The sequence below is a fragment of the Eptatretus burgeri genome, chromosome 2 (assembly GCF_056783735.1).
Source record: "Eptatretus burgeri isolate ZD-2024b chromosome 2, Ebu_testis_v1, whole genome shotgun sequence".
Lineage (NCBI taxonomy): Eukaryota > Metazoa > Chordata > Myxini > Myxiniformes > Myxinidae > Eptatretus > Eptatretus burgeri.
Genome location: NC_140962.1, coordinates 19,109,199 through 19,134,924, shown reverse-complemented (window position 1 = coordinate 19,134,924; position 25,726 = coordinate 19,109,199). Strand labels below are relative to the sequence as shown.

General features: G+C 45.2%; 1 protein-coding gene across 3 annotated transcripts; it reads right to left on the bottom strand.

Annotated features, from left to right (window-relative positions):
• Window positions 1-171: 171 nt before the first annotated feature.
• On the bottom strand, window positions 172-25,644 carry LOC147031521 (centrosomal protein of 57 kDa-like). Of its 3 annotated transcripts, XM_085864422.1 has the most exons (10): window positions 25,492-25,644; window positions 22,377-22,578; window positions 16,876-17,013; window positions 11,341-11,681; window positions 11,181-11,258; window positions 10,670-10,996; window positions 9,910-9,972; window positions 9,094-9,323; window positions 1,695-1,833; window positions 172-597 (listed from the first exon to the last, which is right to left on the bottom strand). In XM_085864422.1, the coding sequence occupies exons 2-10, from the start codon at window positions 22,570-22,572 to the stop codon at window positions 310-312; spliced, it is 1,800 nt and encodes a 599-aa protein (XP_085720548.1). In that variant the 5' UTR covers window positions 22,573-22,578; window positions 25,492-25,644; the 3' UTR covers window positions 172-309. The 3 variants fall into 3 exon arrangements, with proteins under 3 accessions (XP_085720548.1, XP_085720558.1, XP_085720566.1); XM_085864432.1 differs by lacking the exon at window positions 11,181-11,258; XM_085864440.1 differs by lacking the exon at window positions 16,876-17,013.
• Between the last annotated feature and the right edge of the window lie 82 nt (window positions 25,645-25,726).

Below are 25,726 nucleotides of genomic sequence, written 5' to 3'. Positions count from 1 at the left end.
ATGGGAACAAAGGAAATTCTGTTCCCACACACCTCAGGGATTGTAAAAATGCAGGTTAAAAAAAATGCATCATGGGGGTGCATGGGACCCCTATCTTCCTCCTCAACTATATAGTATATACAAAGTTCCTGAAAGAAAATGCAATTCCAGAAAAGAAATCCACACCACTGCTTTCATGACATGTCAGACATTCCTTTATTTCATTTTTAAAAATGTAAAGTAAAGCTGAATCAAAAGCAAAAAATAAAATGTATAAATCACCTGTGAACACTGAACACTTCATGTGTTAAGAGAGAGTGTGAAGCAGCACTAACTCCATCCCACATCAGCAGGAGCAAGCGAAGCCTGCAGGAGCTTCACATCACGGAATAGTTGCAAACTACTGCTCCCATGAGCAGCAATAACCTTTCGTGACCCTGGAATATCTCTTCCCCGTTTGACAATCTTTCCCTTTTTTACGGTTTCTGCTTCTCCACGTTCCATTTTTCCTTCTTTTGGGTTACCAGAATCTCTGGACTCTGCTCCACCCCCACTCCTACCTCCCTCTTTCCTCAGCACACTCCCTCTTCCACGAGTTTCTCGATGCATCTTCCTGAGCTGCAGGAAATAAAAAAGAAGACGACAATAAATTATCAAAAAGTATGTTAAAATAGACAATCTTTAGATTAAAAACAAAACAAAACATCAATTGTTTCCTTAAATAAACCATATGAAGTGGATCGAATAAGTTTGTGGCCTTGCATAAAAAAAAGCAATGCTTGATGTTAATCAAACTTATTTTAATCCTTCGACAACAATACACATCTTTTTGTGGAACAAGAACCCTAATTTTAATTTCACTCGTGCGATGTACTTGGTGATAAACAATGACATGTCCTTCCATCTGCAACTCTGTCCATCCCCGATGTTTACATTAATCACCCCCCCAAAAAAATCAATAGTTTCAACATCTGCATAGACCTGATACATTCAGGGATTCTGAAAAATATGAGCAATTTTATTTTTTTAATGCCATTATGATGTTTTTTTTTTAATAGGCAATGCTCATCGACAACCATAATTATTATGGCTGTCTGTGTAACCACCTACCTAAGAGCTAAAGCTGTTCTATCCCACCTTTCCGGTCAGGGCTCCAAACAGGTGTGACACCACTGTGCACATCATTCCCCACCCGTACCCACTATCCTTTCTACCCCCATCGATCCTGCCAAGCCCAACTTACTTCCCTCTTACTCTTCAGGTTGCTGTTCCCTCCCCTCCCATTATTCTTCTTCTTTCTATCTCTTTTTCTTTTCCTGTTCATTCATTCTCTTGCTCGAGTTCAACTGTTGCCCACTATTCATATTCTTGTCCTCCATGAGCCTCAATATTGTAAGGGGGTGGGGCAAAACAATAGTCCAAATTGCATTATGGTGGTGTTGACATCGGTGATCCAAATGAGATAAAAATCATTTCAGAAAAATGAAAATAGTTTCTCCAAAAACAATTGTAAACAAAAAAAAAAAAAAATGGCTTGCATCTTTTGGTGCAATCTTAAGGTTTTGAGTTATGTTATTGATTATGAAGTGAGGTGCCTCATAATCAATTAAATATGTAAAGCTCCCACCAGTGTCAAGAACTATTTTAGTTCCCATAAAATCTCATCCTCGTTGATCTCATGACATTTAAGACTCCGCCTAAGACATCCAACTCACCTCAGTGAATCTCCCCAGAGCAGTCAGTTGTGCTATCTTGTTCTCAAGACGAGTTGTTATGGCAGCCAGCTCTGCATTAAGCTTATCTCGTCGCTGTGGAGAAGCACATTCCACTCTGCTTTTCAACTGCTGCTGCTCCCTGATCACATTTGTAACGAGTAAGAGGATATGGAATATGTCACATACACAGAAGGATTTAGTTTGTGGCCTTGCATTAACAAAAAAAAGCAATACTTCATGTTAATCAAACTTATCCTAATCCTTCCACAGCAATACACATCTTGTCACAGGTCGACAATAGCTCTGCATGGTTGTTGTTGTTGCCGTTGTTGCAATTCTTGTTGGGGTGCGGGGGGGGGGGGGGTCGATGTTTGAAATGTGCACCAATTGAATATACAGCATTTGGACCCCACCGACATTTTTTGCTTGACTCCACCCACCATGGTACCCAGAGGAAATAATATGGCTGCCATTTTGGTTTTCCAGTGGGCTTAATACATCAGGGCAAATGGGACGCTGCTGATAATACACTGCCTGGGTTTGCTGCATCAGATTTCCATTGGCTTTGTTTGGGTCGAGTGGTATTCATGATGAGGGACCCCGGAAAATCTAATCATCTGTCGAATAAACATTAGAAGTAAGGTTTAATCAACACCATCAGCATGCACGTCCCCAAAGCCGTTCCCTGTGGTCATTTTGGTAAACATCATCCGATTTCCATCAGCTTTGATACTCACGACCCACATGTGAGCTTTGATACCCACATGCGTCTTTCGCTACCTCTTCCACGACGGAGTAAAATATGCTTCACTCAAGATCAAAACCGGACCACCACTTGGTGGAAGTCGTGTGCTCAATTTACGTGTTCTTTTCAAAGATTTCCCAATCAACCTTGATGTACAATTTATTTGTTCTCCGGAAAATAAATGTATAGGAAACTAAAAGCGTGAACGAGAGGTCACCATGTCACCGGGAGGTGGTGTTTCCAGTGGCATTATGTAACGCTATTAACCAATGACTATTTTGTTTACCTCTGTAATAGTCAAAACTTTTACATTCACATCTTACAGAATAAAAACAACGCAAAATAACTGAGGGAAAATTGTAGTGTGTGGTACTGTATTGTATTTATGTCACAGGCTGTGACCACAGTGTGGTCATTTTTGTTGTGGAATAATCACCCCAATTGGATGAAATGTATAGATTCTTCACTGTGCAGTGATAAGTTCTGTTTGGCAGACTAATAATGGACAGAAAATAGAGAAAGGGATGAGGGAGGGGGGGGTTGGGGAGGAAGCACAACCAACAAAATAAGAAGGTTGGGTTAGGAAGGGATAATGGGTAGAAAGGTCAGGTCAGGTCAGGTATGTGACCATGTGCCGGAGCAGCGCGTCCCTGCGTCCACTTTCCGCCAGTACTCCAGGGGCTCCAGTACAATCTCCAGTACAATCCGTCTGGTCACTCCCCAGGCAGATGCCAGGCCCATCTCCATCTCCTTGAGATGCTGATCAACCTGCTGCAACCACGAGGCATGCGATCAGCCCATTGGCCTCCTCCACTCACGAGGCTCCCTCGCTGAGAGTACCTGGTGAGTAGGATCAGCATCAGCAAAACGACACACATGTCCATACAGCCGCATCTGACGCTCACGGACAATGCAGGTAGCAAATCTCATTTGATTCCCTCTCAGCAAACGCTCGTTGGAGACACAGTCCTACCAGCGAGAGACAAGGATTCTCCGAAAAGACCTGGTACCAAAGGAATCAAGTCTCCATCTCAGATCCCTGGTCAGAATCCAAGTCTCACATCCATAGAGCAAGACTGGAAGCACCGAGGACCTGAAGACTCGAAATTTCGCCCTCCTGCACAGGTACCGGCAGCGCCACACCCCATGATCCAGTGAATCCATGACTCCCCAGGCCCGACCCAGACGTCTTTTGACCTCTGGCTCACAGCCAGAAGAGACATGAGTATCACTGCCAAGGTAAGTGAATCTCTCCCCAACCTCAACATCCTCACCACAAACGGGTACAGACAAGATAGCAACATCCAAGATATCATTGAAAGCTTGGATCTTAGTTTTGACCCAGGAAACCCATAATCCCAGCGGCTCAGACTCCTCATTCAGCACTTCGAGGGCCCGAAACAGGAGTTCCAGAATCTCCGCAAAGATGACTGCATCATCTGTGAAATTAAGGTCAGATATCTTGACATTCCCAAAGGATGCACCGCAGCTTGATCTCTCTGACATCCTCCCCAGAATCCAGTCATTACAAGCGTCGAAAAGTGTGGGGGCCAGAACATACTCATGACAAACTCCAGTAACAACTAGAAATGAGTTGGAGATGGTACCACCACATCTCACAGCACTCTCAGTACCAGAATATAGTTCAGACATCAGATTGATCAGTTTTGGTTGCACCCCACGAAGACCAAGACTCCTCCAGACGGAATCCCGATTCACTGAATCGAACGCTTTACAGAGATCAACATTAGCTGCAAGCAGCACCTGCCGAAACTCGTCTGCATTCTATGAGGACCCGAAGGGCAAGGATACGGTCAATCGTTGAACTCTTTGGTGTAAAGCCTGACTGCTCTGGGTGTCGGTGCTCAAGCAGATGGTGGTGAACCCTATCAAGAATTATCCAAGCAAAGACCTTGTCCGGCAATGAGAGCAACGTCACCCCTGGGTAGTTGTTGCAGTCCTGGCGATCACTCTTCCCTTTCCAGAGAGGGACAACAAGGCCCCTCTTCCAATCAGTTGGGATGATCCCTGTGTTCCAGGCAGAGCACAAAACTGCATGCAACGACACGAGTGCAGCATTTCCACCAGCCTTGAGAAGTTCGGCATGGATGCCACAAATCCCAGGAGCTTTACCCCATTTCATCCGGTTCACCGCAGCCTGTGTTTCCACAAACGAAGGTGGATCAGAGTTGATTGGAGGGTCAGCAACAGGGATAGTAACACCCCTGACATCCAACTCAACAGCTGGTCGTTCAGCCTGGTAGAGTCACTCAAAGTAACCGGCCCAGCGGGCCTTCACTTCAGACTCCTCTGTCAAGAGCCGACCACCCTCTGCTCTCACTGCAGTCCACCGAGGGATGGGCTTGGAGGAACGCAATGCGCAAATTCCTGTTTTACATCGAATATTTTCAAACACATTCTCTCTGCAAAACATTCAGTGCACAAATTTCCTGTTTTTCAAACACTTTTACACAGAGAATTTGAACACCCCACGCGCCAGTAAGCGGATTAATTAATTTATTTATTTTTGTGCACAATGTCGAGGCTCGAATGAGAGCGAACACACAGAACGTCCAACAAGGGGAGCGGGAGACAAGAGGGACGGGAGAGGGAATGAAAAAAACAGTGTGGAACAGAGACAGGAGGAGATCTGTGGAAGGGAGAGGGATGGGGTGGGGGTACACGGGGAAAACAAGATGGACACTACAGGGAATTTCAGGAAGGAAAGCAGGGAATTTGAAGGAGGTGGGTTTGGGATGGATTAGCGGGGGTAGAAAAGATTGTGGTTTTGGATGGGGGAAGGATAACAGATGGTGGTGAACAGCTGTTTTGAAGACCTGGAGAGAAGAGTGCGATTGAAGAGAGTGTGGGAGTTTGTTTCACTTGAAGAGAGTGAAGAGAAACGGATTAACGTTGACTTGCTCACCCGATCGGCAAACATTCCGAGCAATGGTTTCTGTTGCATTTTCGTTAACAATTGTACAATTTACTGCAGAAAATATCACACTCTGAAACTTATTATTTAGTTATGCAATTTATTGTCTTAAACCATAGTTAAGTAGATTCTGAGCACAAGTCAAGGCCCTGATTTCTGAGAAAAAAAATAAAATAAAAAGTATTGACTTGTGTAAATATTGTTGTGGTTTTGGAAAACTTACCCCAGGGGAAGAGCATACACAGACACGTAGGTGACCCGAGGATCAGTTATTTTATTAGTCTTTGTATAGATAGTCCTTGGTCCCTCATCAAAGGACTGCTCAGTGGGCATGCGTTGGCTCGGCTGCATTTGTGCCATGCCACGTCTTCTCCCTTCCACCTCTGTTACTTTCAATCATCCCTCCATTACCCCATCGGCAAGTTTCAATGGTCCACCAATAATCTCCCCTGCGTCAAACATCCTTTCAACAGTCTATCCTTCACCCCATCGGACTTACCTTCAACCCAGCGTCCATTCGGTTATGCGGAACTCCTTTCCGTGTTCCCTCCATCCGCGCATTGCTTTATAACCCATCGGGTGCTCTCACATGCATGTTCATGTCGCGTCTCGCATGCATGTTCATGGCGCTTGGTGCTCGTCGTGGACTGCGAGGTGCAGCGTTTCTCGCGGGTGTGGTGCAGTAGTGCAAAATAGTGCGACTGGGCGTTTTCCGCCTGAAGGAGGGGGCTGGGGGCTCTCGTTGCAGCTTTGGGCGTGTAGAGGGCGGGGCGGGGGCTTCGTTGAAAGTTCCTTCAGAATGGTGTAGCAATTTCCACAAGTGACATCATGCACCCACCCCCATCGGCTGCAGACCAATGGGAGGGGGAGAAGGCTTGTGGGAGGAGGGGAAAAAGGCTGATGTGAAGAAGAAGCAGAAAGGAAGAGAAGCACACGGTACGGGCTCGCGCGAGCAGGGCCGAAAAGTGCTTCTGAGCAGACGGCTCAGAAAGCTAAAAAGGTGAGAAAAGCAAAAGGCAGAAAGCGGAAGAGAAAGCAGAGAGCAGATGCAGAAGGCTGAGGGAAGCAGAAAGGAGAAACAAATGGGACAAGTTCGCATGAGAGGGTAAAGAAAGAAAGGAAGGTTTCACGAGCAGTTGGTGTTGAGCTTCTGTGGAAAAAGAACACTCCTTCCACGAGCGTCATCCTGCCCTCTCGATCCTATCGGCTCCAAAGGACGAGGAGGGTGAACGGCGGCATCTCATCGATGGCCTGAGGAGGAAGAATCTGAGGCAGAGGAGGGCTAGCCGCACATCCAGCTCGCATATCTGGGACGCCAGAGAGGACTCGCCTGCTGGGTCTGGGCACCTCAGGGACGTGGCTGCGTGTCCCTATTGCTTCACATCGCCACTGCCCATCTTCCCCATCTATTTTCCTCCACATTCTCCTATATATTTGCATGAGATGAGGCAGAGAAGGGAAGATTGCTTTCCATTTTTCCATTCATTACTTTTATTTTATTCTCAAGACCTTGTTTTATTATTTTCCCCTGAGTGAATGATGGCCAAGTCTTTTGTTTAAGTAAGATTGAAGAAGAATACGTGTTATGGTTAAATCTGCTGATGTGGCTTTTTGCTTTCTTGATTATAAATACTTTCTTTTAAATGATTGTAATAAATAATTGTTTGTTGCTATTTCCAATCTGTCTCGGTTGTCCTTTCTTTTAATGTGCTCAAGTAAGGTGAGATGGGACGTTCTACCCCAATAATTTGCTTTGTCAGCTGGCGGACACTCACTGTAATGCTCGGCAGTAATCAGAGTGTGCGCTAAGGGCAGTGACCCCAATTAGCTGGCCGTCCACAGGTAAGGTACCACGTTAAGTTGTGTAACCCTGCCTGGATTGGCCGTGTCAATCGGCGTTTGTAGTTGCTTAGCAACCTGCCAGTGTGTGAAGTTATCTGTGCCTGGCAGCTTCAGGACCGGGTGTTCGGGAGGGACCCAAGTGCTTCCCCTCGTGGCAAACTTCAAACCCTGGATCCGCGATAATATATTGCATATTGGACAAAGACACATCACTTTACTTTTCCGTGAATTACAAGGACATTGGTAGATAATACACACATTGACACAATACAGGAATTAAACCACAATTCTTACAGCATACGATATGTGTACAGATGGATCATGTCAAACAGTTGGATCAAGTGAGGAAAGCTAATGTAAAATATGAACGAGCAAAACATGCTTTGATTTCGTGAAAAGCCAAACTGAAAGATAAGGTCCCAAAAGTGAACACAAAACATTAACTAGAAAGGCACTCGGTAGAGCACATACCTTCGCCAAGCAATATACCTCCTCCAGGAGAACACACCAGGCCCAACATATTTTTGAAATATCATGCTATATATCGTTTTTGACCATAGCCTGGTGTTGGCGCAGTGGTTAGGGCAGCGGCTTGGGATCCAAAAGGTCCTGAGTTCAAGCCCCGTTGGGCCACTGAATTAATACACCAGGGGGTTGACTCAACCTGTCATCCTTCCGAGGTCGGCGAAATGAGTACCAGTGTACTGGGCCGGTGTATACCCCGGTTAAAATAGGTGTACCATATCCCTGTGTTGTAAGAGGCGACCAGGGTTGCGTCAGGAAGAGCATCCGGCGTAAAACATGTGCCAAATCACTATGCGGATCATATGGATGATCCGCTGTGGCGACCCCGAACGGGAGCAGCCGAAAGAAGAAGAAGAGAGAGGAGAGATATCGTTTTTGACCCTGACTCTCAATGTCGAAGAATCACTTTAAAAAATCACACCCAAACCTGCCCACAAAATTTCATCCGAATCCGTCCACAACTTTTTGAGATATCCTGCACACAAACAAAGACAAACAAGAAAAAGACGTCGAGCAGAGCACGATACTTGCAAAATTTATAAAACATTTGATTTCGACAATAATTGGTGGTTGAATTCAAGGACCAAATATGCAACTCCTTTTCAAATTTCAAGCCAATCAGATGAAAGTTGACAATTTTTGAAATTTGGCCGATGTTGACCTGAAAAACTAATTGGTGGTTGAATTCAGTGACCTGATATGCAAATCCTCTTCAAATTTCAAGTCAATGGGATGGAAGTTGAGGATTTTAAAAATACCACAATCGTTGTTGACCTTTTGGTCTGTTGACCTTTTGATCTCAAAAATAGTTGGTTTCCTAATTCAGTGACGCAATATGCAAATCCTGTTCAACTCTCAAGTTAATGGGATGAAAAAAATGACGATTTTAGAAATTTGACCTCAAGATGACCTTTGATCTTTGACCTCAAAATCAATAGGCTTCTCAGGTGAGACTACCTCTAAAATTTAGTGAGGTTTCGTGAAGATCAGTTTTAAATTGTGACCTGCAGGCGAATGACAGACAGACAGACAGACAGACAGACAGACAGACAGACAGACAGAATAACAAAATCGACTGACCAATTTTCTTGAAAAATCTCCGATTTTGCAAATAACAAACAGACAGACAGGCAGGGGTGAAAACGTAACCTCCTTCCACCTTTGGTGGTGGAGGTAAATAATTATGGGAAGGGTACACTTGCATTTGTTGATGCCATTGATCTGAATGCTGTATATCCGTGTGCATGTGTCTGCACGTGCACATGTATATTTGGCTCTTTAAACATTCATTTAAAGGCTTATTAAAATGAATGGGATTGTAAATGTGCAAGTCCTATTTAATCGGCACTTACAAAGTCATGTGATCAAATTCATCCTGGAGAGCCAAGAGGAGATCTTCAAGATTTTCTGTGCTTGGAAGTGGTGGTGACTCAGAGCCAGGGTGTAATGCAGGGAATTGCTGTTGGAATGATCTCTGGGTGCTAGGATCATTGTCACGACAACAGAGACGGGGCTGATGCTGCTTTAGAGAGTGTAGAAGGGAGTGGAGTCTGCCAGGAAGAGCTTGGCTCGGAGATGATGACTACGGAGGAGGTCAAGAGGGAAAAATAAAATGAAAGCCTCATACAGAGATAGAGTCACAAACACACAGACTGAGATCGAGACCGAGATGGAAACACAGAGACAGACGGAGACACAAACGCGCAAAGACGGAGCAGCACCAAAACGCGCGTGCGCGCACGCACACACACACACACACACACACACACACACACACACACACACACACACACACACACACACACACACACACACACACACACACACACACACACACACACACACACACACACACACGGAGAGAGGACCACAAACACACCCAAAGGTGAAGACGGACGCAGACGCACATCAAAAGACGAAGACGGATGCAGACGCACACCCAAAGATGAAGCGGACGCAGAGGGCACACCCAAAGACGAAGCGGATACAGAGGGCACACCCAATGATGAAGCGGATACAGAGGGCACACCCAAAGTCAGGAAGAGGGGCGGGTGGTCAGACTGACGTACAAGTGGACAGGAAAGAATAAAACAAGAGCTAAAATGTGGACATGGGCTCGTTCTGGTGGAAGATTGTGGGAAATGCAGAGCTCCTGAAACCATATTTACCGTTCCAACAACAAAAGGAAGACGTTTGAGGTTGAGGCGATAGTGGTAACGAGGGTCCCGGTCCTGGAAGGATAAAAGTGCAGCATTTTAGCAAATAATAAATCGAAAATTGCATCAAATTCCGGATCGTTACAGAAGAGGGTGCGCTGGGTTACGAAACAACAAACCAAATCAAAAATACCGAAGAAATCCAAACACTCATGTATGCAGTGTGCAAAACATTCGGGCAAATTAAGCACAACAAATGCCTGAGATAAATTCTTCACAAAAATAAACTATCAAGAGCAATCGATGATTGAAGACCCTCGCCGGGACTCGTGTGTCGTCTCATGGTACGATTATATAGACGGACTCACATTCTAATTGTACATACTTCATGGAGGCACTTTGTTGAAAAAACAGATAGTGGGTATGACTGGCTACCATTCGGTGGTGTTTGTGGCCGACGTGAGAGCACATTCTGTGCAGAGAGACAGACAGGCACACAAAAACAAAAACAGACAAATGGACCCAAACGCAATGCCCTCTCCTCCGGCGAGGGTAACTCGTGCGATACGAAACTATACAAGCAAATTCTGTTGACGAGTAATGACGACAAGTCATAAAAAAATGTTTTGCAAATGTTATGGAGGAGGTGCGAAATTATGACCATTTTTGCATACTTAAACAAGTTCATCTAGTCCCATACCGGAAACTGTGATAACCATGACATTCCTTCCAGTTTCGGAAATTCGAGTCTCATTTTATACAATCAGCTCACCTTCACTGCAGACTTATTTCTCCGTCTCTTGCCCACCAGACCCGGATGACGAGTTTCCTTCCGTTGCTCTCCGTTCTGGTTCTCAAAAGGGCATTCACCTCGATGCAAATCTCCCTCATGATTGCCAACTTTTCTCTTTGATACATTACTTTCCATTTGACCACTTTTGGTGAACGTTATTTCCCCTTGTCCTGGTCCCGCCGCATCCTTGCCCGACCCCATCGCATCTTCCTCAACACAATTCTGGCTCGGGCGCCTCAATGTTTCATGAGACGGCGGCGAGAGATGGTGAATAAGCATTGTGTTACGCTCAATCCCCGACTGCAACTGAAGTGGGGGGTGATGGGAATGAGAGAAATGGGAACAGGATTTTATAGAGTACATGCAACGGTCAAACAACATCGGATGACATTCTACCACCCCGATGGTGGCATGGTGAAGAACAGTCAAACATTGGGACAGAGAAACAAGCAAGCTAACATTATTAAGAACTTTGGTGATGATAAATTACCATCGCTGTCGTTTCCCTCACAACCCGCCTCTCATTTTCTTCCTGCTGGAGTTTCTGCTCCAAATCCTGCATCTTATCCTGAGAAACCATCAAACCAAGTTATGGCATTTATTGGGTGTGCACGGCGGCTCGTGCTTTCGGGGGATGTGGAGATCCGTACCTGTGTCAAACACTGAGTGGCTGATAAGCGCAAATATTCCTTCTCCAATCTTTCCAGTTTCTTCCCAAAATGCACAAGTCCTCCTTTGCAAGTAGAGTGCTCATCGTGCGGTGTACTTCCTCCTTGCTCCCCTGGACCCCATTCTGGTTTTGGGCCTTCCCTCTCAATTTCCCTCATTCTGTGCTCTTTTCCTGTCTTGAAGATAATCTGTTCACCTCTATCCTCAACACTTGCTCTCGCTCCACTCGGAGAACAATTTGAGAGGAGTGCGGCATGAGGCTGACTCGAGGAGTTTTGTGGTATTTGAGTAATCACAGGACTCGCAGCTTCAGTTTCCTTGCCTATAAAAGGAAAGGGAACGTGACCAGGAACAAAAGGAAGTAAATGCATTGTAAAGCATGCAAGAGACCATCACCTTATAAAAGTGGTATGTTGGTTTCCTAATTTTTTTGATAATATTATCAAGTATAGTATTGCATAGCTAATAGTATCAAGTATAGTATTGCATAGATAATAGCACAGATGCCAACTTTTGGAAATCAGAATTAGGGAGGATTTGCAACCGACACCAAATAATGTGCGCGAAGCGCACATCTCGAGCGCGGAGCGCTCGACCCTCGCGGCGGGGTCCAGGGCCCGCCTTAGGGCCCTGGAAGCTCTGGGGTTCTAGACGCTCTCTAGTGCCCTCTGAGCCCTATTTTGGAGCATTTAACATGTTAAGAATTCCCACTTTTTGAACAAAAAAGGGGAAAATTGTGCACTTTTTAATGTTACATGTATGTTAATATTAGTAAGTTAGGGGACAATCAAAGATTAACAAAAAGCACAAAAGAAGCAATATTTTTCTTACCTTACTGGCTGGTACTACTGCTGCTTGCTTTTTCCATGGCAGCTTTGCTGAGTGACAGCTGTGTGGCTCTTTTAGCCCTTCTGATTATGTCTTTGCTGTATTCTCTCTGGTAGCAAGGGGTGCTATGAGCTAGTTTTTCAATTAAGAGAGCTTCCAGGGTTTTGACACTCAAATTGGGACGAAATTCAGTATGATTCTTCCGTACAAGACTGAGTGCCCGCTCACATGATGCGTTCGAATGAGGAATGACCAAGATTCCCTTCATCACTTTGCTCAAATTAGGATACTTCTTGGCACCAGTGCAGGGATCTGTGAGCTGTGAAATCCGATGCCATTGCTCATCCACTCTCACTGTCTCAGTAGCAATTGTAGCTATGGAGGCGTCTGCCTGGTAGTGAGCGAATTCACTCTCAAGACTGTCTTTGTCACTATCACCACCACTGAACAGACAGGGGAATTTCTTGATGAAAAACTCCACACAGTCAAACCCCACTTCTTGGTGTAGCTTAACATCCAGCACCTGAGCATGCTTGGCTAATTCATCATCTAGCGGCCAGGTTTTGAAGATGTAATTGCAGGCTTTCACATAATATGAGCGAACTGCACTGAAGAAACCTTGGATGTCTGACTCACTCAGAGTGAAGGTGGATTTCTTGAGACTCCTTTGTTCCCTTATATACAGTTTGGCATCGTTCCCAATCATGAGGTCCTCATCATTCTTCTGATGATTTCTGTCAGAGAAGGGTACATTTACCAGAGCAACCGATGACACCGATGGTTTCAAAAACCGTACGAAGATATCTTTCAGAAGACCATTCAATTCTCCGTGCAGGAGATGAATACAGGGTTCGTCTCTTTGGAGCAGAAGATTCCCCTTCTCAAAAAGCTTGTTAGCATATCGAAGGAAGAAACAATAGAGTTTTGTTTGTGGAGACAAGAACATCCTGTTAACACGTTTTTCTCTAGATTCCTGCACAGTGTTTGAGGAAGATGCGCTTTTAGTTGTAGAACTCGTAGTACACTTAGCCGCAGGGCGATCACACTTGCGTTTACTGCCAGCAGAAGAGGTCAGACTCGTAGTACCAGATCCAATTTTACGTTTGAGGAGAGAGCTTGAGGTAGGTGCAGCCAAGGAAGAAGACCTCTGATTCGAAGGTTTTGCTGAGCTTCTATCAAGTGATTTGGCAAAAGCAGAACTTAACTTGGGTCCTTCTTTGCCTGTAGATGGGACTATCACAGTCTTTCTCGACTCTGAAGGGATCTGCTTTGTAGATGAACGTGATGAAGGGCCGGTGATGCTACCTGCTCTCAGCATTGGTTTTGGTGCTGTCCCTGCTGTCTTCTTCGCAGCAGATACTGCAGTGGTAGTGGTGAATGCTGCTCCACTAGTGCTTGATCCTGCAGTGCCAGTACTGGCAGTAGATACAGTGCCGTCCTTCTTGCTCGTTGTTAGAGTCTTGGCTACAGTTGGTTGCATTTTTCTTCGTACTTCTTCTTTGAAGAAGAGGCGAAGTGGCTCCCACTGTTCAATCAGCCTGTCTAGGCACTGACCAAGGGACAGCCACCTTGTTGCGACATGCTTCAGAATCTTGTGTGTCGGGGCATCACAGAGTTCTTGCAGTGCTTTCACTCCTTTGACGCGTTTACTACTTTTGTCCAAGTAGTAGTAAATATCGATGAGAAAGTCATCTAATTCAATGGGTAAGGCCTGAGCCGCCTTCTTGGCCGTATTGTGCATCATATGGCAAGGGCATCCCATGATGTAGCACTCTGGATTTTGTTTGTGGATATAAGCAGCGACTCCTTTGTGCTTGCCCACCATGACAGAGGCATTATCAGCACAAAAGGAAACACAATTTCCCCACGGAATTTTCCTGTCACTGAACTCATGATCAAGCAGTTTGAAAATGTTTTCTCCAGTGGAATCTTGTTTGCACGCAGGCAAACTTAGCAAACCTTGCTTCACAATCCCAGCACTGTTGTCATAGTACGAAATCAGGACAGGATATAGCTGGGCCTCACCACTGTCATTGCTACCGTCTGTAGCTAGGCTAAATGGAGCTAGTCTAGCAATATCGGCAATAGATGAAGCAGTAACATTTGACAACTCACCAATTATTGCTGAAGTTTTTGTTCTTGCACATCCATACTTTGAAGCAACTTTTGAATCTGGAAACATCTTTTGAAATAGAGGTCCAGCATGATCTGAGACTGATATGGACAAGTTATGTTCCACAATAAATCCACTAAAGAGAAGTTCCGCTCGGGTAACATCCTCTTCCTCGCTTGTCCCTTGTTTGGTGAAATAATTCAGAAGTGTACCGGTACTCGTGCTCGAAGATCTCTCCTTTGCAATGTCTGTGTGCCGTTTGCTTCCAACGTGCTTCCGAATATCATCGCGACCTCCGTGCTCAACTGAAATATCAACGCTGCATACTGTACAATACGCATGATGAATTCCTCTTTCAGACTTTCGAATACACGGGTATTGGAGACTGTATTCGGTCTTGTACTTCTGGGACCATTTCTTGGTCTTCGTAAGCTTCTTTTCTGCCATTTCGTAATCAACATCGAGGGCTTGAAGCATCGGTAACTTCGAAGTCGATGTTCCACAGCTGCAGCGCGACTCGTAGAACTCTAGCGGCTGTTAAACACCGCACGGTGGTCGCGACCGCCGGGCTGGTACGGGGCCCAGCTGCATGCAGTGAGCGTATCGCATGCATGTACACCGTGCATACATACCGCATGCACTGTATTGCACACATACCGCATGCACTAAATCTCAGTGCATGATCGCATAAGCGAGATCCAGACCCAATGTTTCGCTGCTCCTCATTTGAATTTGCAATTTTTTACGTACAATTTGGTAGCAGCGAACGTTATGGAGTTACCACATGCTATACGTAGCAGACGATGCTTTTCATTCACATCTCATACTAGTACATTCTGATTAGTGAACAGTGCAAAAATATCAAAATTTCGGGAGGATAAGGATAGTGATCGTAAGGGCGGGAGTTTGGGTGAATTTTCGGAAGCCTCCCGATGAAATCGGGAGGGTTGGCATCTGTGTAATAGTATCAAGAATAAAGTGTAGAAACTAGAAGGGTACTCAGTAGAGCACGTATCTCCACCACGCAATGCCTGATCCACGAGAACATATCAGGCCCAATACATTTATGCAATATCATGCTATAGTACTATATCGTTTTTGGTCCTATCTCTCGATGGTGAAGAATCACTTTCAAATTAAATAATTCTCGGATCCGGATCTGGATTTTGATCTTCAACAAAATCTAATCAGTTCTTGGTTGTCACACACCCAACATGTCCACCAAGTTTTATCTGAATCCGTCCACAACCTTTTGCTATATCGTACTATATATCGTTTCTGGCCCGATCTCTCAATGGCGAAGAATCACTTAAAAAATTTAATATCGCTGGATCCAGATCTGGATATTCAATCAACATTTGATCAATTCATCCTCATCACAAACTCGACGTGTCCACCAAGTTTCGGCCGAATCCATTCACAACGTTTTGAGATATCATGTGATATATACAATTTTTAGCCCTATCTCTCAAATTTTTTGGCACCAGCACCCCACTCCCCCCCCCCCCCAATATTTCCACAGGGCACTCAAGGTCCGCCGGCAACCCCCTTCTGGTGAAACTACCAAAATCAAGAATCACTGCTCACCTTCACTCATTTTTCCCCACCTCTGGAACAAACTCTCACACTCTCTTCAATCCCACTCTTCCCTCCAGGTCTTCAAAGCAGCCGTTCACCATCATCTCTCATCTTCCCCCATCCAAAGCCATGATCTTTTCTACCCCTGTTAATCCACCAGGTGAAACATAACCTCCTTCAAATTCCCTGCTTTCCTTCCTGAAAGTCCCTGTAGTGTCCATCTTGTTTTCCCCGTGTACCCCCACCCCATTCCTCTCCCTTCCACAGATCTCCTCATGTTTCTGTTCCCCACTGTTTTGTGCTTCCCTCTCTCGCCCCTCTTGTCTCCTGCTCCCCTTGTTATGCGCTCTGTGTTAGGACTTGTACGAGCCTCGACATTGTATACAAAAAAAATAAAATAATGGTGGAACCGGGTGTGAATCTAGAAGCTGGATTTTGGCTTGGGCTCCTCAATGTTAAATGAGTAGCCTCAAGATAGTAGCTGGATCTCAATCTAGTAACCGGTGCCGGATCGGACGCACTTTAAAAATTAAAAAATTCTTGTACCCGGATCTGGATTTTGATCTTCACCAAAATCAAATCAATTCTTCCTCGTCATACACACAATGTGTCCACAGGGTTTCGTCTTAATCCGCCAACAACCTTTTAAGATATCGTGCTATATAATCGCTTTTGGCCCTATATCTCTCAATGGTGAAGCTGGATCCAAATCTACGAGCTGGAAGCCTCAATGTTTCATGAGTAGCCTCAATCTAGTAGCTGGATCCAGATCCGGATCTTCACCAAAATCTAATCAGTTCGTGCGTGTCACACACCCAACCTGCCCACCAAATTTCATCCAAATTCGTGCACAATCAAACAGACAGGGGTGAAACTTAACCTCCTTCCGCCTTCGGTGACGGAGGTAATGATTGTTTGAGCCTTCGTAGTGTTAATGCACCTTGCAGTTAAATCACTGTCTACTCGAGGTTGTTCATCATGACTGGGTTTCACGTACCTGCGTATCTTTGGGCGAGTGCCAGGCGGTAGGCCCGGAGTCGTGAGGCGAGAAGAGACACCTGTTTTCGAGCATCGTGCCTCTCGGACTCCAGCTGCTGGAGTTTTCGCTGCAAGTTCAGTAAAGCCGTGCACACCGCTGGACAAACATCACAGAAGTGTACGAACTTTGAGCAACCACACCACATAGTGGGTGAGATCAAGTGATGTGAAAACTTACGTGCGAAGCGACTACTACTAGTACTACTACTACTACTACTACTACTACTAATAATAATAACAATGATTTGTTAAACATCTTAATGCCAAATTAGTGTTTGCTGCAGAAGGGCTTGTACACAAGGAGCCAAGTGAGCTTTGGATTCAGTGAAAATGCTAACTATCGATGCACGACACAAGTTCAAATAATCACACGAATTTGTCTGTCAATGTTTTTGGACATTTCTTTCACATTTTAAAATTAATCACAAACAGCAGATTGTGCATTCCTGTACCTATTTATATTTTAATCAAGGATGGGCTTTAAAAAGTTAAATAGGCAATCAAACAAGTCAAGAACACCACTGTATGTAGGTTGTAATTACACACTTACATTCCTTCTTCCAGGTCCCAGTCAGTGTTACATTTGCCTTGTGGAGCTGCTTTGTGATGGTGATGAAGAGGCAGACAATGAGAAATGTATTGGTTCACGAGTCAGCGAGTGACCACTATATTCGTTATGGGTGTGTGTCTGTCTGTCTGTCTGTCTGTCTGTCTGTCTGTCTGTCTGTCCCGAGCATAGCTCCGTGGGTTTTGATCCGATCTTGATAAAATTTGGGTGCGAGGTTAATATCATGATCTAGTTGTGTTTTCCTGAGAATGGGCATGGTGCACCCATTATGGGCGGAGCCACGCCCAAAAAAGCATGTGTTTTTAGGGGGGTAGCCGGTTTCAAGTTACATCTTCTCCGAGAGGGTTTGTCGAATCTGGCAGGGGTTTCAGTATTTGGTTAGCCCGACGGCACCTGCATAGCCCCACGGAGCTCGATTTTTCATTTTCGTCCCAAGGTTAAGGTCACAAGGTCACAAACTTAGAAAATGTCAAAAAAATCAATAAAATGGGCATCGAGCTCCTGGGGTTTTCAACTGCTTCGAATGAAAGTTGGTATGCAAGTCGTGCTCTTCGAGTACTACAACTTTCATCATTTACATTTTTCCCGATTCCCGCCAGTTTGCCCGTGGCGTCCCCTCGAAGGTCAAAAAATAAAAAGACGAACAGTGTACATTGCTCGTGAACCATTGCTGTCTCCAGACTTGTATCTTTTAAAAATGCATCAGAAATAACCAGGAACTCTGGAATTTTTATTTATTTTTTTTTGCATCTTGCAAGACATTAAAGGCCTTTTATAGAACTCAGAAAATCTTGCTGTCATTCACATGGCTGATTTGGAAAAATAAAAATAAAAATAAAAAAAGGAAAATTAAAACCGAGTTACCTCGTAAGATGGACGGAGGTTAATACATTTTCACCTGTTTGTTTGTTGGGTAGTCGATCTAGTCTACCCTTATTATCAGTATTTCCGTCGATATGTTTGTCTGTCTGTCTGTATGTATGTCTGTTCTGTTCAGTGCTCCGTTAATACAATGGCGATTTTGATGAAACTTGGTTGGTAGGTTCATACCATGACCTAGTTGTGTGCAAATGAGAACCGTTGCTATAGACACCACCGTTGCCTAGCAATGGACCTTTGAAATTTTCAAAAAAAAAAATCTCAAATTTTTTTTTTTCGAAAATCAAAAATCGGGCCACGAGCGACTGTGGGCAGTACATTCAGCCATATTGTCAAAAATTTCCAGCCGGATCCTATGAAAACTGTCGGAGAAGATAGACTGAATGAACCCTGGTCAAAAACAATAAAAAACGAAGTTCGTTGTATCTCAGAGATTATGAGTCAGATATACATGAAACTGGTATGGTAGGTTCATGGTATGTCCTAGTTATGTGTGAGAAAGAACCGTTGCTATGGACGCTTTTGTTGGCTAATAACAGCTGAAAAACCTCTAAATTCGACTTGATCGACTACCCATGTCTGCCTACCGGCTTGTCTGTATGTATGTCTGTGAGCACGATATCTCAAAAAGTTGTGGACGGAATCGAACGAAGCCTGGTGGTCAGGTTGGGTGTGTTACAAGGACGAATTTATTTTTGGTGAAGATCCAGATCCAGATCTGGATGCGAGAATTAAAAAAAAATTTCCAAGCGATTCTTCACCATTGAGAGATCGAGCCAAAACGATATTTCAAAACATTGTGGACTGATTATGACAACACTCGGTGGATGAGTTGGGTAGGTGACAAGAACAAGCCGATTAGATTTTGGTTGAGGCTCGGATGCAGATCCGGCCCATCAGTGCAATACAAAACAAACTGCTCAGCCTGGCAGCGGTATACGCTCTACAGAGTGCCGTTCTAGTTCTCATTTATATTGCTCAATATTGCATGTTCAGTTCAGACAATAAGTGGGTGTTGGGGAACACAGCATGGGGACTTAAACAGTTAATGTCATGAGCCAACCAAATATTTTCAGTGTTCAGCTCAACTTAACCCTTTAAGTTACCCATATTAAATAAATACTAGTGCATGCCCGTAGGTGTGTGCCCGTAGGTGCAAACAAAACAAAACAAAAAACTTTTAAACCACATGCCAGAAACAACCACACAGGCCGTTCCTTCGCTCTCACGTGCCCGTACATGCAAAAAAAAAACAACTTTCAAACCGCGTGCCAGAAACAACAACCACACAGGCCGTTCCTTCGCTCTCGTAAATGACGATTGGATTGGGGCATTGTGTTTAATAAAATCGAGAGAGTACAGAAATCGAGAAAGAAAGAATACAGTAAGTCGATAAATCAAGAAAAAAAATCGAGAAAGAATACAGTAATCGTCACTGACTGGATTGGGGTATTGGGTTTAAGAAAATCGAGAAAGAAATCGAGAAAGTACAGAAATCGAGAAAGAAAGAATCGAGAAAGAATACAGTAATCGTCACTCTCCGGAAGTTCGCATATGGCAGTTACGATTATTCGCAATTTATTCTTAATGGCCAATTATTCAATTAGCGCCAACGTATTTTGCCTTTTCCCAATGTCATCGCAAGGAAAAACACAAAGAGAAGAGGAAAGAGGAGAAAAAAAACGTGCAAAAATATAATTTACTTCCTGGTTCGGAGCATACCAGCTAACTCTGATGTTACCGAAATTTATACACCGTCTAATATGAAAACGATCATAACTTGGGCCATTGTGTTTATCTATAAATGCGCATAAGAAATCGAGAAATTATTAGAATACACGAAGTCATCACTCTCCGGAAGTCCGTACGTTGTAACCCGTAATGGGGAACGTGGCTGAGCTTCCCTTCCCCATCGGCCACGCCCACGCAACAACGTGTCTTCCCATTGGTTTGGTAAATAAATGGCCATAACTTGGGAAGCACTTGTCCGAGTAATATCAAACCTTGAAAAGACACATCCTCAGGTCCCCAGCAATATACCTGGCAAGTTTCAATTAGATCGGACCAGTGGTTGTCGAGAAACAGCGGTCGGTCACACACACACACACACACACGCACACACACACACACACACACACACACACACACACACACACACACACACACACACACACACACACACACACACACACACACACACGCACACACGCACACGCACGCACACACACACACACACACACACACACACACACACACACACACACACACACACACACACACACACACTGCTGGAATTATAGATAGACACCATGGGAGTAGTATATCTATTTAACTGAACAGCTTTAATTGTACTTGACTGTTATATTGTTGCAGACCGGGTATCGGCGACGAGCACAACCGCTAGATGGAGCTGCAGAGTCGACTCCACCGAACACCCGGAATTTAGATCGTACCTTTTCGGAAAACTCCGAAAAGTACGGGTCCCTTACCGGACCGTGAAGCGTCAATAATTACACCACGTGGTACAGGGTTATTTGCCAATCTTCAAAATACCTAGAGCTCCACATGGCGAATTTACCGAGTATTCACACCCTCGACGGTGCTCGTACGGAACGAGCCCCTAGCGTGCTCGAACCGTGTGCGACCTGAGCGGATGATCGTCGAGATCAGTCGGTCCAAATGTCCCCTTACGGCGGCAACAACGGCCTTGCTAATTCTCCAACACACGTCACACTAAGTCAATGGAAGGAAACACAGCAATGAACTGATACATTTAACAAATGTATATATTTATAATGGGGCAGGGGGGCACGCAAGAAGCAGAGTTATCCGAATAAAGAGATACACGTATGTACAGCAAGGCACTTAACAATTTATTACTTACTAGGACGGGCCCACACTCAGATGCACACCCAAAGAAACAGACCCAAAGTGGTCTTTATTGAGGCCTCCAGCTCGGAGGGAAAGGCGAGCTGAAGACCAGAGCCTGCCTCGGACCTGTCCACCTCGTGTGGTCTTCGAGCTGATTCAAACCGGGCACCAGTGAGAGGCGAGCCGAATCCAGACACCAGCGAGCCACGAGCGGCCTCCCGAGCTCCAGCAGATCCTCACGCGCGTTCTCTCGCTCGCACAGATTTTGACGCTTCCGCAGATTCCCTCGCTCCTCCAATCTATCTATCTCTATCTCTCTATCTCTCTATCTCTCTATCTCTCTATCTCTCTATCTCTCTATCTCTCTATCTCTCTATCTCTCTATCTCTCTATCTCTCTATCTCTCTATCTCTCTATCTCTCTATCTCTCTATCTCTCTATCTCTCTCTCTCTCTCTCTCTCTCTCTCTCTCTCTCTCTCTCTCTCTCTCTCTCTCTCTCTACATCCCTTTTATAGCTCTCGGGCGCGGTTCGTTCAGGCGTGGCTCGCTCTTGGGCACGGTCCAAGCGAACCGATTCATGCCCATATTTGGGAATGGAATTCATCCCCGGACGCATTCCGAACATGCCCGCATACCAGCGAGCGCGCGGAGAATGCAGGGAGCAGAGGGTTTTCGCTGTTGTTGTATTTGGAGCTGTAGTAGCCGTCGTTGTTGTATTTGGAGCTGTAGTAGCCGTCGTTGTTGTATTTGGAGCTGTAGAAATCCTAACTATTAAAGTAACTCACAGCGCATGTGCATTTATTCACCCATTAGACTAGGGAAAGGGAGCTATCTATCCACATTCACTTATCAAAATAACTGAGTTATAGGACCTGAATGTTGTGTGCTCGTGGCTTCCAGATTCGCAACAATATTACCATCTGCAGGTTTCACAACGCTTAATGAAAAGAAATACACGAAAAAAATGACAAAAGAAAAGTCACAAATTACACGTGATGGAAACAAAATTGAAGTTTTAATGGCTATACTAGCTGTATCTGAAAAGCTCATCATTATACGTACATGGCATTTTTATGTTTGATGACAGACCTAGCAGCACAGATATGCAAGCATCTTGTACACCTGTATCCACGCGTCCCACCTGTGCCATTGCTCTCAGGAAACGCAGAGGTGGGTGGACAGCGTGGAGAGATCGGGTGCCAGTTAAGGAAAGGTCGGTGGGCTGGATAGGCAGAAAACAACGGTATGGGAGACGGAGGACCACGGTCAACCTTGCCTCCCACTGCTGGACTCCGCTCAACAGGAACTGCAGGTTCTGCACCCACACGGCCACTCATGGAAACCTGAGGAGAGCGCTGGAAGTCAGATGATGCTGGTGCAACAAGGACAACACAAGTTATAGGTGTCTGATTGTTTTGTGTGCTTATTGTGTCAGGTAGGAATGTTTAATTGGACTTTGGTCCACAAAACAACACCAACAACAAAAATAATGTGTACAGGGAAGGTTTTTGTTTGTTTGTTTGTTTGTTCCCCCCCACCCCCCTTTACATCACAGTTCATGGCAGAGTGATGTGGTGGAAGGTATGAATTGACAGTAAGCAAGTGGGGTAACACTTAAGACACAAAAATCAAGATAAATGAGCAAACAGGAAAACAGGAGACAGGGGAGGAAACAATCTGCAAGGAAAAGGGTTGGGTTAGGTTTTTTTCAGATTATACTGGTCGTTTGCCATTGCCATTCTCGGGGGTTAGGTTAGGCATCGTCAATAGAGGTAAATCGAGATTATAGGTACGGATAGGGGATGACACCAGGATTGTGCCTGATTGCCCTGGAAACTGCTTCGGCAGCACCAATGCTCTGTACAGAATACGGTCCCAATGGATGTATTGATGAGATTGGGGTACACTGGAACGACATAGTATTGTCGGTCAGGTGGGTAAAGATAGGAGATGACATGAGATTGGGGTACACTACCTGCTTGAAGCCCTAAAGGGAAGCGTGGTTACACATATGGGAGAAATGAGGAAGAAACGAGTTGAGGTGTGTCGTCAGCCTGGATTTTGGGACTTTAACCAAGAGGGGGATACTGGAAGAACGCGTGCATCCTGGAGTTGCTCGGAAGGGTTGAAGCTCCGCCGGAGGATAGGCCGTAAAAGACGGAGGTCACCGACTTGCCTGCGATGCGGAAGCAGCAGATCTCGTGCTTTCGGCTAATCACAGAAGATTCAAATAATGTTGAGAGCTTAAGATTCCAAAACATCCATGAGAGACATGTGTTGCTGGGGCACCAGCATCGTGGAGATTACTCCATCAAGCTACAGACAAAGACCTTATAAACTGAAAGAAGTGCTGCAATATTAAGAAATGACTTGGAACGACATTGGATTCTCAGTCTGGGGCTGGCTTTGGAAGCCAAAATCGCTATATGGTATTCCCAGGAAAGGTCAGAGCTGATGATGAGGACTCAAAGGCAGACCAGGGAAATGGATGGGTGGGTTCATTTGATGATCATCTGGAGCAACAGGCAAAGGCTGAGGGTGTGAAATGTTTCAGGACTGAAAGCCATGATGCATTTATCAGAACAGCATCAAGTCATTTCCGGATCAGCAGAGCGTCGCAGCTGTTGTCTGGCCGTCAGTGAGACGGGGTCGAATCGCCACATCAGGGGATGGTCGTGATGGGGTTGTCAGACGGGTGATGGTAACTTGGTCGTGATGGGTTGTCAGATGGGTGATGGTACCTTGGTCGTGATGGGTTGTCAGACGGGTGATGGTACCTTGGTCGTGATGGGTTGTCAGACGGGTGATGGTACCTTGGTCGTGATGGGTTGTCAGACGGGTGATGGTACCTTGGTTGTGATGGGTTGTCAGACAGGTGATGGTATCTTGGTCGTGATGGGTTGTCAGACGGGTGATGGTACCTTGGTCGTGATGGGTTGTCAGACGGGTGATGGTACCTTGGTTGTGATGGGTTGTCAGACGGGTGATGGTACCTTGGTTGTGATGGGTTGTCAGACGGGTGATGGTATCTTGGTTGTGATGGGTTCTCAGACGGGTGATGGTACCTCGGTTGTGATGGGTTGTCAGACGGGTGATGGTACCTTGGTCGTGATGGGTTGTCAGACGGGTGATGGTACCTTGGTCGTGATGGGTTGTCAGACGGGTGATGGTACCTTGGTCGTGATGGGTTGTCAGACGGGTGATGGTACCTTGGTTGTGATGGGTTGTCAGACGGGTGATGGTACCTTGGTTGTGATGGGTTGTCAGACGGGTGATGGTACCTTGGTCGTGATGGGTTGTCAGACGGGTGATGGTACCTTGGTTGTGATGGGTTGTCAGACGGGTGATGGTACCTTGGTCGTGATGGGTTGTCAGACGGGTGATGGTACCTTGGTTGTGATGGGTTGTCAGACGGGTGATGGTACCTTGGTCGTGATGGGTTGTCAGACGGGTGATGGTACCTTGGTTGTGATAGGTTGTCAGACGGGTGATGGTACCTTGGTTGTGATGGGTTGTCAGACGGGTGATGGTATATTGGTTGTAATGAGTCGACAGATGAGTGATGGTACCTTGGTTGTTCAGTGGGAGAGGTTTTCAGGAAGGTGAAGGTGATGAAGGTTTTACAGGCCGAGTAGCCTCTCCCTATGTCGACGTTTCCCCATGTACCATTGTTTAACATATGCTGCAATCTCACATGTAGGCCTGGTGTCGGCTTAACATCTTAAGGTCTTGAGTTTGAGCCCCTGTCGGGTCCTTGATTGAGCAGCAGGTGGGTTGACTCAACATGTTATCCCTCCCAGGTCGACAAATGGAGTACAAGTTTGCTGGTAACAGGGGGCACTGCATCAGAGGCACAACCGCGCCCCCACAAAATGATGCAGCCGGGCAGCCACCGGCAGCTCACGGATAAATACACATAGAGCACAAAAAACAAGGTAAATTCAACTTCACGCAGGTGGGAGAGGCGGTGGTCGCGAATATCGCAAAGGATGTTTAAATACAGGAACCAAACTCGGACCTGTGCTCAACAATGTTGGAATTATTTTAACTTTCCCGATAAACAAACTGCCAGAACTGAACCAACTGAACCGACAGAAAACATGGACCAACACGTGATGATGATCAACCTCGTCCATTTCAACGTCCTGACATGATTTATTTATTATTTATTTATTTATTTATTGAATCACAAAGCACCTCAAAGCTCGAAATGTTTCTAATCATGACGTTATAACTCGACTCGACCACCAACCTACCAATAAATGAAACACAAGACCAAGCGCTGGCGAGTTCACGGAATAAAGGGAACCGATGGCCTTCCACCACCACAGAGTTTACTTCCGTTATTTTGAAATGATATTGTTTTAAATAAATAAATAAATAATAATAATAATAAAAAAAATATATATATATAAAGACGTTTCTTCTTCATCTACTAAAATGTATTCGAAACACCGATTACACAATTTTCTTGATCATGATATTTACACG